The sequence below is a fragment of the Polypterus senegalus genome, chromosome 12 (assembly GCF_016835505.1).
Source record: "Polypterus senegalus isolate Bchr_013 chromosome 12, ASM1683550v1, whole genome shotgun sequence".
NCBI classification, from domain to species: domain Eukaryota; kingdom Metazoa; phylum Chordata; class Cladistia; order Polypteriformes; family Polypteridae; genus Polypterus; species Polypterus senegalus.
Window position 1 is genome coordinate 147,506,599 of NC_053165.1, and position 18,742 is coordinate 147,525,340.

The 18,742-nt window shown below is 36.9% G+C and overlaps 1 protein-coding gene across 2 annotated transcripts in view; it reads left to right on the plus strand.

The window, feature by feature from the left end:
• LOC120540828 (protogenin-like) overlaps positions 1-18,742 on the plus strand; it is a 112,624-nt gene that overhangs the window by 85,043 nt on the left and 8,839 nt on the right. For both annotated transcript variants that reach the window (XM_039771906.1, XM_039771907.1), the window contains exons 12-15: positions 11,870-11,965; positions 12,533-12,719; positions 14,173-14,300; positions 15,036-15,206. In XM_039771906.1, coding sequence (XP_039627840.1) covers positions 11,870-11,965; positions 12,533-12,719; positions 14,173-14,300; positions 15,036-15,206 — 582 coding nt within the window. The remainder of the gene's footprint in view (positions 1-11,869; positions 11,966-12,532; positions 12,720-14,172; positions 14,301-15,035; positions 15,207-18,742) is intronic.

Consider the following 18,742-nt stretch of genomic DNA (forward strand, 5'->3'; position numbering starts at 1 on the left):
TCGATCAGGTTTTTTATTTTTATAATAAGGACTTCGGGAACCAAAGCTTATCTTTGCAACATTTCAAACCAGTTATTTGCTGGGCAAATTCATGTATAATGAGCCAGTTTAGTATCACTAGTATTTGGTGAGCCATATAAAAGAAAACTATTATACTGTTGCAAACCTGTGAACAAAGAAAGAACATGCTAATGTTACATAGACAGTAAATGGGATAGGTTTTGGAAAGTCCTTGGTGTTGTAAGGTAAAAATGCTAACCAATGTGCCATTGTGGCTGAATATTTAAAATAAATACCATAGTACTCAAAAACAAAAAATAATGTGAAGTATGCTAAGTGGCATAGTGGTGCAATGGTTAGACCAACTGCAGAGTTTACAGGCCTGGCCGAGTCACTGTCTAACTTCTGTTAGTCTGCACATTCCTTTCATGTACAAATGTATTTTTCTTTAGATTACACTAGTTTTAATAACACAGAGATATGTAGGTTAGGTTAACTGGTGACTTTAAAATAACAAGATATGTATGAATCTCCTGGTTCCTACTTTGTGCTCATTGATGCCAGATATAGGCTCAAGTATACCATGACCCAAAATTAGATTAAGTGGGTTTCAGAAGATAAGTCTATACGCTGCATGTTTTTATGTCATCATGAGCCCAAGCAAAAACTAGTTATCACTGCTACATTTGAAAAAAGTTATCAGCCAGAAGACAGTTCTCTTCCCCCTTGCATCATAATTATACATTGTACTATAGATACTGCCACTGATATAGCAGATACTTTTATGATAAGCTCTTACTCGTGTTAATCTAGGGAAAGTTGTGATTTTTTTTATCTTGTTAAAGAAGTCTATTATAGGAATATAAGAAGGAGTGGCCTTTGAACTTAAATTTAGCAGTAATATGTAAAACTGATTTGGCTACATGTATTACAGAAAAACGACCGCAACTCTGAAAAGAGGATGACTTATTTATTCCATCTACATGCAGGATCAAGTGCCAACTGCATTTATGATTGGGAAACAGAAAGAAATTCTACTAAAAAAACTGCTTCACTTTGGACAAATTGGGATGTATGACATCAAGCAAGATTTTTGTTCCCTGTTTGTAAGATTGTGTGTCAGCTGCGTTGCTGTGTGCTTCTCATAGGTTTACGTATTTAAGCAGGTTTGTAAAGTGGATGAGAAAGTGTTGTGGGAAGAAACCAAAGCTGCATATGTATATACCCCCCAGGCAATTCAGAGTGCTTTTTGTGTTATGTGTGTATGTAATTGTAACACTCTTTTAGCTTTTCTCTGGTGGCCTAGGCTTCTTGCTACTGTTCACTGAAATGCTGATAAAATGGCCAGATTATCTTGGCATGTGTTGTGTGTGCAAACCTGTTCTGCCTTGCACAAGCACTCTATACGTGCTGAGCTTATACATAGTATTAAATAACTGTGAATCCAATTGTGACTATGTAAAGTATAGAAAACTGATGAACATGAAGTATCTGTATAATGTATGTTTTAAAGGAAGAGTCATCTGTAGATGTGTAATGTGAGATGATTGTGATTTGCATGAAATACAGTAGACACTAAGTTACACAAGACTGATTTGGATTAATTCAAATTAATGAATTACAGTTTAAGGGACTGGTACAAAAATATATTGAACTCCATGTCAAAGAGCTGGGTGTTTCCAGGACATTGAATGTTCAAACTTTTGATCAAAAACTGCTCAGCTTTTAATGGCCAAAAACCTTGGATTCCCATCTCTCTAGCAAATCTGATAAGCTGCCATTTATGCTTTTTTTGTCAACAAATGAACTGACATTTATTGCTAGGGCCCAGGCAGTTTTCTTTGGTCAGAGGCCTTGTGGGGGAGAACAAAGACCCAGAGTCAAACAGGATACGTCAATAGACCATATAAATCAGGTGACCACAAATACCTAAAGAATTCTCCATACTAGAAAGAGAGAGAGAGAGAGAATGTGATCCTCTAAATTTATAGCCTGTTTTGGCTCTTGGCATTTTGTCAGTAAAGGTGAAAGCAAAGCTGCCATTAACCCTTTTCTGGGTAAACTGGTGAACATGTTTTAACAATTAAGGTTGTACAGCAAATCATGACTTTTCATCAATTGTATTTGTCACTCTAACCATGTCAGTATTCACTTTATACTTTATTATCACATGGTATTGCCCAGTTTAATAAAGGATAAATAAAAATAAATATGCTTTTTGAACCACAGAGATAGCATACTAGATAAAATAGATAATTTAGCAAGAACCAGTGCTCCACAAGTAATCTACAGTACCTTTTAAGCAGGGTATGTTTAACAGCTTAATTGTTTCCCAGCACTCTACAGATTGCTGGACACTTGTAAAAATACAAAATATAGTTGAAAAAATGGTGGTGGCTAAGTCAGTTTGAGGCTGCAAATAACAAGTAAATGGAGAGAACATGCCCAAAAAATAAAGGTGACCAAAAAAAATGAGTGCAAGATAGGTGCTAACCATGGATGGGGTGCCAGTCAATTGCAGAACAGTCTCATGCAACCACACCGACATGAGGTAATTGTGTAAACACCATACAGGCAGTGGCCATGCCAAAATCTTACATTTGAATTGTGGATTCTAGTGTTGTGCAGCAGCATTCAGCTCAGCAAATAATGTTTCAGTCTAAAAGTAGTCTTTTCAGCACCATCGTATACGATAGGCTTATATGGAGCAGTAAAAACAAATGTCCATCACAGGGCACAGATATAGGGACCGATTTAGTCACTGGTCAATCCCACAATATGTCTTTGGATGGTAAAATGACATCAACAGGAACATGAAAATTAAAATACAAAAAAAACATTATCTGGTTCTCAGTCCTGTCACAAAATCACTCTACGTCTAGTCTTCATCTTTTCTTTTATATTTAAGGCTTGAGTACCAGTCTTTTGCAGGGTATTTTCAGATACCACATTGCCATTCTTTCATATATTTTGCTGCTTTATATAGAAAAAGTATGTATAGATTAATATAATTCAAACATTTGTATGGATGACTTCTGTTTTTCTTTTCATCTATACAGTTTTTATTTTCTGCTCACAGAATTATCACATACTTGTTTTTCCACACTTTTCAGTTATTTATATAGCAAAAGGAAAGGATTTTTAACAGTTGCTTAGGCAATGCCACTTCTGATGTACATACAGAGTGATTTTTAGCTATTGGAGCCCACTTAAAAATAAAGTTCTAGGTAGTCCGAAGTTGTTGTGCATGTTTAACCTACGAGCCCAACTTTATATATATCCATCCTTTGAAGACCTCTTGTATGTTTAATTAGTCGAGGCCCTCTAGAGGGCACACCTATGTGAAATAAGACTATGTGGCCCTCTAGAGGCCAGAGTGTTGTACTCTAGACTACAAGATTAGCAGTTCTGTCCCCACCAGGAACTGAGTGTGTAATCTGAAGAATAATCTGCTGTGGTTCCAGATTTTTCAATGTTAAATTTGTTGTTCTGTTATAATTTAGAGAATAGTCAGAATAAAACTTCCTGTTAAATAAAGGTAATAATTATCCAAGCATCTACTCATTTCTGTATGTACAGCTGATTTGTGCCCTAATACTTTGTATGCACAGCCTTCCCATTATGCAGAAAGGAAATTTGTTGTGTTAAGTAAATCTTTTTGGGTTATGGTAAATGAACCCACTGCTGACTCCTCCTTCACTTTAATTATCAATTCTCCTTAAATTCTGTGATAGGATCTGGCAGGAGATAAGGCAGCTTTCAGCAGGTTCCATAAGCATGGATGCTGAAACAAACACTGTCTTTCCTTGCAGCTTTTTTGGGCCCCTAAAAGCTGTCCCCACCCCACCCCCTCAAATCCCATTCATTGCAAGGAAGGTTTAACCTGCCCAAATTCTATGTCAGAGGTCATGGCCCACATGTCAAATCCACCCTGTACTCTTGGCCTCTTTCCTGCATAATTACTGCAAGGCCATTGTACTGTGGCATTGGAGGGGGTGGGAGTGCATGGGGGGGCATTTATCCTGGAAAGACGAGACCAGTGATCTGTTCAACTGGGCTGTTAGACACAAAACCCTGGTGAGGGGGTTGGGAGTGAAGAGCAGAAGTGGACAGAAGGCGAGTGAGAAGGATGAACATCTGTATCAGATCTAATGAGAAATTGCACCTTTACAAAACTTAATGTTTTTGCATAGTAGAAGGGCAAAGAAAAAAAGATCAAAATCAAGTGGTGTAGTAAATCTAGTGCAATATTTTATTTATATTGGCTTTCAGTGCCAACACATTACTTAATTATTTTACATGAACAGAATAATGCAATTTATTTCACTAAATAAACAGTAAAATAGAGTTACATTCAATTCTATCCATCCATACTTTCATTGATCTAGTTCAGGTCATGGAAAACAGAGCCTGCTATAACAGTATTGGTGCAAAGTAGGAGCAAACCATATGGTGGGGTTTGGGTGTGTGGGAGGTACCCATTGCACAGCACAAACTCACACATGTTCACTTGCATCGAAGTCTATTTAGAGTGACTATTCATCATAACAAGTAAATTTTTTTTGTAAGAAGTAAATAGTCAAAAAAAAAACAACATTCCCGACACTGGGAGAACATGCAAAGCTCCATATAGACAGTGTCAGTACTGGGATTCAAATACAATACATGGAGCTTTAAGAACCTTTTTTCACCAACAGATGCCCCACAGCCGCTGGACCCCACGACCTTGCCCAACACTCAGTCCATACAAGCATTGAACAGTGTAGGAGCAAGAACACGGCCCTGACGAATCCCAGAATCAACTGGGAAAAATGCAGATGACCTGCCTCTACTCTGCACAGCACTCACAGTACCAGTGTAAAGGCCGGCCTGGATATCCAGCAACCTCGAGGGGATCCCGTGAATCCTCAGGATGTCCCACAGGGCAGCTCGATCAACTGATTCGAATGCTTTGTGAAAATTGACAAAGGCTGCAAAGAAACTGCCTGATATTCGCGTTTTTGCTCCATGAGAACCCTCAGTGGCAGGATGCGGTTGATGGTAGATTTCTTGGGCGTAAAAACCAGACTGTTCTGGTAGGTGAACAAGTGATCTCGGATCCTATTGAGGATGACCCTAGCAAGGACCTTACCCGGCACCGAGAGCAGTGTTATCCCCCTGTAGTTGCTGCAATCCAGGCGATCACCCTTGCCTTTCCAGATTGGGACATAAAGTCCCGTTTTCCAGTAAGCTGGGATGATGCCAGTTTCCCAAATGGAAGCAAAGACTGAAGAAATATTCACAGATCTTGACTTTGCTGACGATGCTATGATCTTCTCGGTGTCAATGGAGGCTCTGATCGGGGCTCTTGAGAGACTGAGCGAGGAGTCTGAGTATCTGGGCTTGCGAGTGTCCTGGATAAAAACCAAAGATCAAGGCCTTTAATGACCTCTTGGGCAAAGTCATCTGCAGTGTGTCTGTCTGCAGAGAGAGTGTTGACCTCATCGAGAGGTTTACTTACCTTGGCAGTGCCATTCACGTCTCTGGTGACTCTTCCTATGAAGTCAGTAGATGGACTGAGATGAGCATGGGGGGAGGTCATGAGGTCGCTGGAAAGGGGTGTGTGGTGCTCCCGATATCTATGCAAAAGGACGAAGGTCCAAGTCTTTAGATTCCTAGTGCTTCCTGTCCTGCTATATGGTTGTTAGACATGGACGCTGTCCAGTGACCTGAGATGAAGACTGGACTCCTTTGGTACTGTGTCTCTTCGGAAAATCCTTGGGTACCGTTGGTTTGACTTTGTGTTGAATGAGCGGTTGCTCATGGAATCCTGAATGAGGCACATTACCTGCATTGTGAGGGAGCATCAGTTATGGCACTACGGCCATGTGGCGCGTTTCCTCGAGGACGATCCAGCTCGTAAGATCCTTATTGCTGGGGGCCTGAGTGGCTGGACCAGACCAATGGGTCGCCCACGTAACACCTGGCTGCTGCAGATAGAGGGTCATTTCTGGAGGGTGAGACTGGGCTGCGTGTCTGCCTGGGGGGTTGCAAACCGGGATCCCGAGTTGTTTTGTTGTGTAGTGGGTGCGGCAACACACTGTACCAGTGCATACTCCCCAACTTGACTTGACTTGACTTGACTTGAGCTTTAAGGCTGCAGCACAGTGCTGCTATACTTTTCATTTGAATTGTCTAAATCAAAATTACTACTTTAATGACATGTTACCACCTGAAAAGGCACGGTGGTCCATAGTTCAGGGTATAGATATACTCTGTGTGTGGTGTTTGCACATTCTCTCCATATTTAATGCGTTTTTTTTTTGTTCCTTATACTTCAATATTGTTAAAATATCCCAAAGATGTGTATTTATATTAGCGTTTGAGTCTAAATTTGACACTATGTGAGTGTGGGTATGAGAGTAAGCATCCCATACAATAGACTGGTGCCCTGCCCAAGGCTGATTTCTGTCTTGCACCCCACAACCTTGAATTGCATAAGGTGGTGTTGGCAATGGATGGATACAGCATTGCAATTTTTTATATTTAGTGTGTTTTTATATTTTGTAAAGGACATAATTCTACAGAATTTTTTATGAACAGTATAGTGCAGTTAATATTATGAATGAAAGATAGGTTGTGCCTGTAAGCTGAAATGAATAAAATAAATTCACCCTTTTAATATTTCAGGCATAATGCTTTTGATAAAAACAATATTCCTATAATATTTTGCTTTAAGAAGATGATGCAACTTATACTACTAATTAAAAGGTTATTTACAAGTGGGGCAGAAGCAATGTGAATAATGATGGGTTTTACTTTTTATTTTTCCCTGTGGCCTTTGAAAGGCTAAATACGACTGGACAGCAAAAGATGAACATGTGACTTTGACAAAGAGACTTTTTGTCTCTCTTTTGTTAACTCCAACTGATAGATAGTAAGGTCCCAGAGGAGACCTTCCTTTAGACTTTTTTGATCTGCCTTTCAAAAGTATTTTCTAAATGGTGGGGGGCTTGGAGAGGCAGTGTGGAGACGAACCTGGGGGAGGGGTGCAGGTCAGTTTCAGATTTTCTAGCCCTGACCTACTTCCCTAAGCCCAGACTTAAGAAAGCCAAAAGAATCTGACATTCTCATATCCCATTGAGATTTTTCATAGTACTTAATGTGAAATTTCATATTTAGTGATAAATTAAAAAGAATCCTGCTCAGGGTGGAAATGAAAGAAAAATAATGTTCAAACTTCCACACGTTTGCCTAAAAACACCTAAATGAGTTTGGCAGACTTGTATCTTTGAATGAAAACTACTGCAATTGTCCCTAGCAGAGTCATTGAATTGTGTGGAATAATTAATGTCACCAGGAGGAGGAGTAAAGAGGAGAGAGAATTATATAGGAGAAGCAGCATGAAGAGGAGGAAGAGAAAGAAGATAAGCATGAAAAAGAAGTGGAGTTGGAGAGATAATAATTTAGAAAAAGCACGAATCAAACAGAAAAATAGAAGTAAGAGAAATGGAAATGGGAAAAGTAAGAGAAAGGTGTGGTATGGAGAATGGAAAATAGGAGGAGTGGTGAAGAAAAGAGGGCGGTAAGAATAAGGAGTGAAGATAGGATGGAGACTGGGAGAAAAAGCAGAAATATGAGAATCAAACTAGAAAAAAGGAGAACAAGGGACATATACGGAGACTGAATAAAGTGGCCAGGGTTTAAAAATGGTGGAAGAGGAGATAAAGCAAGAACAAGGGTGAGGAGGAATTTAGAGGTGAATATAAAATAAATGATGTGAAGAGGCAAAGAAAATTAGTGTGAGAGGAAAAAGGTTAGAAATGTGAAGGAAATGGAAAAGGTTAAGAGGATATAGAAGGTAAAAAAGAAAACAGCTGAGAATAGAAAGATAAGGATTGAGAGAAACATATTTAGTAAGAGCAAGGAGGAGGAGAAAGATGAGCAAATAAGATGGGGAGGAAGAGTGGAGAAAGAAGAGGAGGAAATCAAAATTAATAAGAGGTATTTAGGAAGTGGTGGAAAAAGGGAAGAAGAGGAAATGCAAAAGGTAAAAGAGAAACCAATATTTAAAGTATGAAAAGTAGGAGACAATGAAGGAAAGCTGAAAAGCAGTAAGAGAAGGAACTAAGAAAATAAAGGATCGGAAAGATAAGTAAGGGAAGTAGGAAGGAAGACAAAGGCAGAGTGCAACAATAGCTAAGAATATAGGCAGAAGGCAAAGAGGTTATTGAAAGAGAGAAAGAAAGAGAATATTACAGCTCATTAGAAACAGATTATTAAAAGTAAGCCAGGAGTAATGTTTAATCATTAATTTCTTGGTTCACAGAACCCACTCAACACAGGATTTGTATAATTAATTATTAAAATTATTACCAACATTTTACTGAGTCGTAGTTATTCAATCAGTTTTTGTTTTATATAATGCCTTTCATATGGAACAATACAGATATATTGCATTAAACTAATATTTATTTGTATGTACTCGGTGGGCACCCCTTGACTTTATTTTGACTTGATTTTATGTACTTTGACAGTTAGAGAAATATGATTTCAGATTAATCTAAATGTTATGTTAAATAACAAGGTTTGTATGTTAATTCATTAGACCTTGAATGTTTGTTTACTGTAAGGAATCTTTATTGTGGGCCACTGCTGTCTGTTTTCTCAATGTGAAGCAGCTTCTCTCGAAAACAAGGGAATTGATCCCAAACACAAGATATCCAGATACAAGTCTCATTCCTGCAGTAAATAACCCTCTTGAGGCCTAACCTTTTCGAAGAACATGTCAGTAGAGTGAGGTTTTATCCACTTGGACTTGAAATGTGCCTCTCAGAAGGCGGAGCACATCTCTCAGTTTGTGTATAACGAGGGGTGTCTGAAGTTGGGGAGAGATCAGTGTGTGTGCGGGCAACTTGTTACCTGAGAAGTAAGCCCATAAAGCTGTGAAGACCCTGAAGGCATCTGTTTTTAATTTGATGTGCAATTGTACATTCTCATTTCCAAAAAAAAGGCAACATGAGCCTCGACTCTTTGAGGTCCTCACCATTCCCGTCTTTTATATTTTTCTTTTATCGTGAACACTGCTACCTCTGTCTGTTCCCTGCTACAGTCTAGAGATATCAGCTTTTGTAACTATTTGTCTACAATAAAACATACTATATAAAATCAACACCTGCATCTTTCTAAGTTGGTATGTATTAAACACAGACACTTATTATGTATAAGAAATACAAGAGTGGGAAATATATTAAATAGATTTACAAATGAAAAGTGGTAGGGACTGCCTTTAGTGTCCCCTGGTGGAAATACATAAAAAGTACTCTTGGGAAGTGAGTAATAGGATGGCTAGAAGTCTTGTACTGCATGAGGTCACGATTGTTTTCTGTATTCAAAAGAGAGATTTGCTGTGAAATTTTTTCTGGTTCCTCGTTTATCATAAAGGAGAGGCCTACATAAAGTGTTTTGCTGTGTCCAAGGGTTTTCAAGTTTAACAGCAAATCAATATTCCTGCAATATTCTTCACGGAATCACTTTGTTACGTCATACATGTCTAATATAAGCTATAAGCATAATTAAAGGGTACAGCTTTGCAAGGTTCTACATTAAATTGTGAATATTATGAAAGCACATATTAGGACATTACCAGGAGTAGATTGTTTTTAACAATTACAACTATCAATTGGGTGGCACGGTGGCGGAGTGGGTAGCGCTGCTGCCTTGCAGTTAGGAGACCTGGGTTCACTTCCCGGGTCCACCCTGCGTGGAGTTTGAATGTTCTCCCCGTATCTGTGTGGGTTTCCTCCAGGTACTCCGGTTTCCTCCCACAGTCCAAAGACATGCAGGTTAGGTGCATTGGTGATCCTAAATTGTCCCTTGTGTGTGTGTGTGTGTGTGTGTGTGTGCGCCCTGCAGTGGGCTGGCGCCCTGTCTAGGGTTTGTTTCTTGCCTTGCGCCCTGTGTTGGCTGGGATTGGCTCCAGCAGACCCCCCATGACCCTGTAGTTAGGATATAGCGGGTTGGATAATGGATGGATGGACAACTATCAATTACATATCTGTTCTTGGTAGTAATTACTTGTACATACTTTTGACAGCTTGTTATTTTTTTTTTGTGGTTTGCAGCCAACTGCAATAGTTACATCCTTCTATATAAAAGCGGTCGGGATTGTCCTTCCGTCCCGTGAGTGCTACGCAGGCGCGGAGTTTCACTCATGCCCCGTCCATTTTGCAATGCACGAAGGGATTTGTGGTTTTGTTTTTTCAGGTAAAAGATGATTTTCTACTCTTCATTCTTACTATATAAAAGCGGTCAGGATTGTCTTTCCGTCCCGTGAGTAGAAAGCGTAGCGGTATTCCACTTATCACAGACTTACTACTTGCAGCTTGCGGTACGAAGCGACATGATGTGAGCAGAGTTCTGATGCTCCCATTGTTCCCTTGCTTTTGTGCGCTGGAAAAATAGACAAAATTATGTCTCTGGAAATAATTAACGTTGATGGAGTACAAATGCCTCACCACTTAGTAAATATCAGGGGGGTTCAAAAGGGCGACCTCAATATACAAAAAAAGTTTAAATTTCATCACAAAATAACAGAAACTATGAGTATTAAAGTAATACCGCTCAAATGCAATATAACCAAATTAATGAGTTTGTATAAAATATCAAATTGATCTACATATTGAATTGCCTTAAGAAGTGGTCAACTTAAAAGCAGTCGCCTTAAAAGGTGGGTCAGCCTAGTTTATTCATAAGATTTGTCATAAAGTGGCTTTATTATGGGAGCTAAATTTTCCTTATCATCTTTTAAATTTACATGTAAGGAGATCTGTTGATTTACCATAGGTGAAAGAAAGGTATTACTTTTTTCTTACTGTGTTATAATTTTTTTATTTGTCATGTGTCATTTTGCTTGGCTTTTCTCTACATTCATAATGGCTAACACGGTACAACACCCTAGTACTACTATACCTGATATTGAAATACTAATAAAATACATATTATGCAGTGTTTATTTGCATTAATCCTTCTGTTTTGTGGATAAAATACGCATTTATTATTGTCTTTCTTATTCCCTTTTATTCACTTTTCTGTAAGCTTAATTTACAATTTCTTTTTTCTAATTTATCTTTTTACATCAGTCGGCATGCAATTGCTTTTTTTCACTGCAGATTTAAACTAGTGCATATTTTTATATGTGTAGATAATGTAATTTATAAAGTTTGTAATTGAATTTTTTCCATAAACTTGTTGCAGTCCTTTGATCCTGCACCCAGTAAAGAACACTGTACAAAAATTTAATTTATTTCAAATGTTCTCTGTGCTTTTTTTTTTTTTTGCGGTATTATTATGTCAAATTTATCGCTGAACACATTTTTATGATTTTTTTTCATGTTGATTTTTCAGTGATTCGTTTTTTTTTTTTACACATTGCTATGTTACGTTTGATGATTTACCATACCATTTTGTGAATTTCATTTTGTTAGGTTAATTGACAAATGTAGACTGTCTTGGTGAAGGTGTGGCTGAATGTATCAGCATGCTATAAGACTGATTTAAGCCTTACGGCCACCATATAATATGTTTAGTCTTTTTTGAAAAATTGATTTAAAAACTTTTTTGTTTCTGACTTTGTGCATATTGCTGTGACACACTTGAAAATATGCATTTTTATAGTTTATGTACAATTGACTTCTGCTTAATTTTGCAAGTCACCTTGCCATGTTTGATTTAGGAATTTTTTCATTATTACCAAGGCTTTTTAGCTCCTTTTACTTCCATTTTCTGTTATATTTTATGATTTATTATACTTGATTATCTTTTTTGTATTGTAATTAGATTTTTTTTATTATTTCTTCATACTTAATAATTTATTTTGTTTAACTCCTAGACCCCAGAAGGAAGTATCATGTGAAACTTTTGGCTTACAGCTATATAGGTGAAGGCTATCAAGCTGATCAAACTGTCAGCACACCAGGATGTGTCTGTAAGTACTGAGAAAAGTGCTTAAAAACTCTTAACTTTATTTTATTTAAAGGTATGCCATTTTCAGGAATTTAAACATGCATATTACAGTTCACCTTGTTCAGACTAAAGACATCTTGTGTTTTTAGTAGTGGAAAAAAGAAGTTATTGTTACAGTTTATCTGTATTATTTCTTATTCTTCTTCAATTCAAGTCAATTAAATTGTAAATGTGCCAAATTGAGGGACAGGTAAATGTCTGTCAATCAATCAATCTATCAACATTTATTTATATAGCACATATTCATACAAAAAAATGTAGCTCAAAGTGCTTTACAAAATGAATACAAAAATAGAAGACACAATAAAAAATAAACATAAGTCAACATTAATTAACATAGAATAAGTAAGGTCCGATGGCCAGGGTGGACAGAAAAAACAAAAAAAACTCCAAAAGCTGGAGAAAAAAAATACCATATTCAAACTATCATAGAAATAGTTATACTTACATAGTGACTTTCTTTTGAATGGTATTAGCCTTACATTTCTTTGACAATTCATTTTTTTCTATCAACTTTCTTTCACTATAGCTGTTCGAGACAGAATGGTACCACCTCCACCTCCCCCTCACCACCTCTATGCAAAAGCTAACAGCTCGTCATCAGTCTACCTACACTGGGGAAGACCAGCTTTCTCATCTGGGCAGGTGGTAAACTATACTGTTCGTTGTAATCCTGTTGGCCTTCAGAATGCTTCCCTGGTTCTTTACCTGCAAACGTAAGTAGCCTTCCAGAGAGTTCATACCATGGAAGTCAGCTTCATAATGACATCCTGCAAGACACTTTTCTTATTTTTGAATGTTAGGTTGTCACTGTTGGTAGAACAATGCATACCATTTTTAATGCAGTTTTGCTAGCAGGTATTAAAGTTTGCACCGTTCAAAGCTCTGTTTAATAGTGCTGACTTTAAAACATGCTACAAAAAATAGATTGGACAACAGCATTACACAAAGAATATTAAACCATTATAATTGAATCTTTTTACACTAGTATAATATGAACTGCACTTGAAAGTGATTCTGTTTTTTATAGAACTAAAATGAAGACAGAACAACTGATTAAAAATATATTTTGTCACCCAAGTAGTTTCTAACATTATCTAATATTTATTATTTATTATATGTAAAGTGCTCTTTTGAGAGTAATAACTGAAAGATATTGTATAAAATAGAATAAAAACATTTTTGTTTGAATAGTAAATTTTTAATGCATTGTTGATTTTTCTGTAACGAGGTTCATAGAAAACCTCATTATATGACACTGCATCTAATGATATTAATATTTCTTTAATTTTTCAAACCCACAACACATAGTGGGGTGGTGCAGTGGTAGCGCTGCTGCCTCGCAGTAAGGAGACCTGGGTTTGCTTCCCAGGTCTTCCCTGTGTGGAGTTTGCATGTTCACCCCATGTCTGTGTGGGTTTCCTCCGGGTACTCCGGTTTCCTCCCACAGTCCAAAGACATGCAGGTTAGGTGCATTGGCGATCCTAATTTGTCACTAGTGTGTGTGCATGTGCCCTGCGGTGGGCTGGTGCCCTGCCCTGCGATTTGTTCCTGCCTTGCGCCCTGTGTTGTCTGGGATTGGCTCCAGCAGACCATTGTGACCCTGTGTTAGGATATAACGGGTTGGATAATGACTGACTGACTGTCAACACATGGTTGTGGGGATATTTGGTTTTATGATGTCATCAAATATTTAACTTAGACATTAGCATGAGGTAACTAAAATGAAAATTGGTGATTTTATAGCCGTTATGATAATAAAGGGAAAATCGGAGATATGGTTGTTGTGTTTCAATGTTTTTAATGACATTGACATCTGCTTAGTGTGATGAATGCTTAAAATTTCTAGCACAAAGCAGAGGTTGGTCAGAGATCACATACTTAAGAAACAGAAGTATGTCCTGTTACTAATGACAATATATGTAAAGTGGTAAGCTTTAACATTTTTTTTCTTTTATCATTACACTCTACTTACTGCCTTTGAACTGATGCTGTTGGGTTAGGGAGTGGTGGATTAGGTGTATTCAATCATAAATGGATAGATGGAAAACATTATTTGTTATAAAATGTAAATATATTACTGGTTGGCCATATTTATTGGCATAGAGTTCTAAAAAAGTGTACATCAGATGTAGAATTTCCACTTTTATTTACTTTATCTTTCTTTAGGTCTGAAGCACACATGCTTGTGCAGGATCTGCAGCCTTTCACAAAATATGAGTTTGCCGTCCGTCTGCATGTTGACCAGCTTTCCAGTCCCTGGAGCCCGGTGGTATATCAGACAACGCTCCCAGAAGGTAAGATGATAAACTGATACAAACATACACAAGAAACACTATGATCTAGAAAGCCTAGATAAAGGATTTTATATAGATAAAACACAAGTTCACCCAGTCATGCTCCTCTGCTACATTTTTTCTAATACTTTTTCTTTTCTTACTCATGTTTTATGACTTTTGAGATGAAATATGACTTTGTTAAATGCATCATAGTAGACAGGACACTATATTCCAAACACACATTTGCCTGATTTTGTTTTGCAGGAGTCACTGTGCTTCACAAATTAAACAAAAACAAGTCACCAAACAACATTTAAATTGACCCCAAAACTAAATTTAAAGAATTAAGGTCCTACAAATAGTTGTTAAACCCATAATGTTCCTACTGGTGTAATATCTTTTATGGTGAACATTGTTCCAAGGCATTTCACTGTCACAAAAATGTATTTTTCCATATACTGAAACTATAAAGTTAGCATTGTAGTGATAAAATACTGTACAGAAAGCCTTCATAGGGAACGGTGTCCCTTAAAATATACGTAACCGTTACCTCCATTTCTATTCCAGTAGAACACAGGAATATGAAGCAACACACTTAGATCCTTGCTGTAAGGAAGGCTCTTGGATTCACCCAGGACTGTGATAGAAATGATTACCTAGTTTATGTAAGGTTATTAGGAAAAACCAAGTGATGAACATTTAGTATCAAGTACTTGATCAAGGCCTTTAGTTCTGCTTTCTTTTTTGTCCCAGTTCCATCAGGTCCTCCCATTGGTATTAAGGTGACCCTAATAGAAGATGACACTGCCTTGGTTTCTTGGAAACAACCAGAAGATCCCAATGTCGTTGTCTCTCACTACACCATACTCTATGCCTCCAGAAAAGCTTGGATTGCTGGAGAATGGAAAGTCCTTCAAAGAGAAGGTGATTTGTTTACTTATTTGTTTAATGTTTATTTTCAACATGTGCAAGGGTATTCAGTATCTAAGAGTGAAAGTCTTAAAATAATTATATTCCAATGCAGGGCATTCTTCCAAGTGCCTACTCTTGCTTGCTGTCACACCCATAGAAAATATATTCCTTCCTTTTTAACAGAAATGAGTTAGGTAAAAACCTTCATGAAAGGAAACAAGAATGAAAAATCATGCACTGTGAGGCAATAGTTGTAAATGTAGCTACATTGGTGACACATATACAGGGAACAAGGTGGAACCTGTCAGGTAAATGAGAGGCATATAGGGTCTTGAAACCCAGTACATCTGCACGGTAGTGTTTCCCTACTTTAAATGAACAGTTTCTTATTTCAGCATATTCAGGAGATTGGCCTTGAATTACATGGAGAACAGAGTACAATGAATACAAGAATATTCATCATGATACTGAAAATTAATAAAACAAAGTCTTCATGTTATTGCCCTAACATGTTGTATAATGTGTCTTAGGTCTGTGAATTAAGAGAAATAAAAATATAGCCACATGTAGCCCACACTTTTAAAGGGGACTTCATAACTCGCCACACCCAGAACCCTCACACACCGACATCATGATGTAAGGAGTGACACATTTTCATTAAGCAGAGTTTTCAAAAACAATAGTGACGACATTAAGGACATCATTGCTACAGGGTGACTGTGGTGGTAAACACATATTTATGGATCTTAATAGTATTAATTTAAACTAACAACACACAAGCAATTCTTTTTGCCCAGGTTGTTAAAAGTATGTGAAACTTAAGGCTAATGAATGAAAATTAAAGTGTTCAATCAAGGATATGCAGTTGGATGTGTGGGATGGAAGTGCCCTGCCCCATAAAAAATGTATACAAAGTTTGGTTATTGTAGAATCTGAACTTCTCCAGAAGTACAATTTCAGAGTTCAGACATTTACTCAAATGAGATGCTGTGGTATGACCTGAAGAGTGCTTTTCATACAAGGTATCCCATAAATATCAATTAACAGAGATAAAAAGTACAGTTGTTTGTGTGTTTATAAGTGTAAGCAGTTTGGGTTTGTTTTTTGTGACTTAAGTAAGGATTGGACCATGTTGTAATGAGTAATTAATTCAGAAATGTCAAATGGGTCACAAACCTTTTCTTGAAATTGTGAATATTAAGCTCAAGGTTACACTAAATGATCAAATATAAAAGACATATTCAGTATCGTTTTGACTGTGGAATGCAAGAAGAGAAGGAACAGCTAATAAAGCAAGAAATGTAATCAATAACTATCTATATTTTGAATAATAACAAACAGCAGATACACGTGCATACAATAATATATTCTGAAGACTATTAGCTACTTTAGGGTTACTTTTACTTGTGTAGTCTTTAGAAATCAGATTCTTTAATTGTCAAAACCTTGCAGAGAAAATAAAAAAGCAAGATCATAAACAAGTAAAATTAGGAAATGTCTGATAAAGGGAATAAACACTATTGGTAATTTGTAGATTGAAGCGACCATTCAATACAATACAATACAATACAATACAATTTATTTTTTGTATAGCCCAAAATCACACAAGAAGTGCCGCAATGGGCTTTAACAGGCCCTGCCTCTTGACAGCCCCCCAGACTTGACTCTCTAAGAAGACAAGAAAAAACTCAAAGACAAAAAAATCCCTTGTAGGGAAAAATGGAAGAAACCTTGGGAAAGGCATTTCAAAAAGAGACCCCTTTCCGGGTAGTTTGGGCATGCAGTGGGTGTCAAAAAGAATCAGTCAATCCAACCACTATTAATCCCAATTAATCCAGTTCTGGGTCACAGTCCAACTGAGATGCATGAATGAAAAAAATGGAACCGACCTTTGAATTTGAAATAACAGCACGTCTAACTGAAGCAAGCTAAGTTTAGAGGCAGGAATTCAATAGAATAAAACATTGGACACTGCAGCCCTTCAAGTCTTTAGCATATCCGTAGAAGAATGTGAGTAGTTGATTGAAATTTTTGTAAAGGATGTTATCATATTTAGCACGAAGAGTAGAAAACACTCAATACATCTGGCAGTGTATATTTAAAGTAGAGGAGTCATGATATGTCAGATGAGCCTTCCTTCACTTACATTCTCCATTTGCGGCATTTTTCACACTGCTGCTTCATGGCTCTGAGTTGTCATCATCGCTCCATATTTCACTACTTCTTTTATGTCCCTACTCAGTCACCCCAAACCTTAACAGTGAAGTTCCTCCTATGTGTTTGTTTTCTCATTTCTCACATTGAGCTTATTTTGAGAATCTTGAAACAAACCTCAAAATTTATATCCACCTTTATCATTAGCTGACTGATTTTCTTAGTGATTCTATATCTCTTCTGCTAGATTCCTTACAAGAGTGAATTTGAGGGTATTACAAGCTGCTTTTATGCCATATGGCAGAAAAAATGTTTTTATATTTGTGTTTATGTTATTTGCTAATTGTGCATATATAAAAAAAATGTTACAAGTTTTTTTTTTATTATACTGTATTTCCTAATAGCTTGCTGTCATCTTTGATTTGATCATATGGACGCCAAGCCCAGGCTAAATCTACACTTTGCAAAAATACACAAATAAAGATATATTCATTATTTTATTTCATAATCAATGGGCTTTAAATATGTCTGCTTGTTTTTAATCAGATTTTTGTGGAACATTCCATTACCATGCATATAACATCAGATCTGTAAAATTTGTAGTAACCTTGATCCACCAATGCCCAACAAATTATCTTCCTCTTTTTGGTTCCATTGTTAGATACAGAAAGGTATAGCTGATTTTCTATGCTGAGTGGTGTGACTCAATTTAAATTAATTGGAATTGGCAGAGTCTGCATTCTCTAGTGCTGTTCCATTTATTGTAAAGGCAATGCATGTTGATGTCTAACAAAACGCATCAGAAGGCAAGTCACATATAAAATTGTGAATTCAATGGACTTCTCTATTTTTCTGTCATCTAAGGGTCTGCAGGGCTGTATGATAAATGATTCCAGATGTGTGACTGTGTAGCATGTGAAGCCCAACTACAGCCTCTCTCCTCATATGTTTTTTATAGGGTACCTTATTGCATAAACAGACTTCTGAAATCTGAGCTTCACTTATTTCTACGAATTGCAGTGTAGAGTGAAACTAGTTTGTAATTACACTTGTTCTAACAATAAAAAATAGAGTGTATTAAGGATCGACTAAATAAACTAAATGTGCAGAAAAAATTCAGATACTCTTCATTTAGCCCATACAAAACAATAATGTACAAAAATGGATGATCCTAAGCAATGTAGTAGCAAAGCATATGACAGTTTAAGAATTGACATACAAAAACTGAAATGATCTGCATTTTACTGAATGTCTCCCTTTGTTTACAAATGATCATATGCAATTGTTTGAAAAGGTATCTGAAATTAAAAAGAATTTTGACACTATATCTCCAAAATAGATGTTAGTATGTTTTTATATAATTTTTTGACCTTCCTGTACATTATAAATCAATT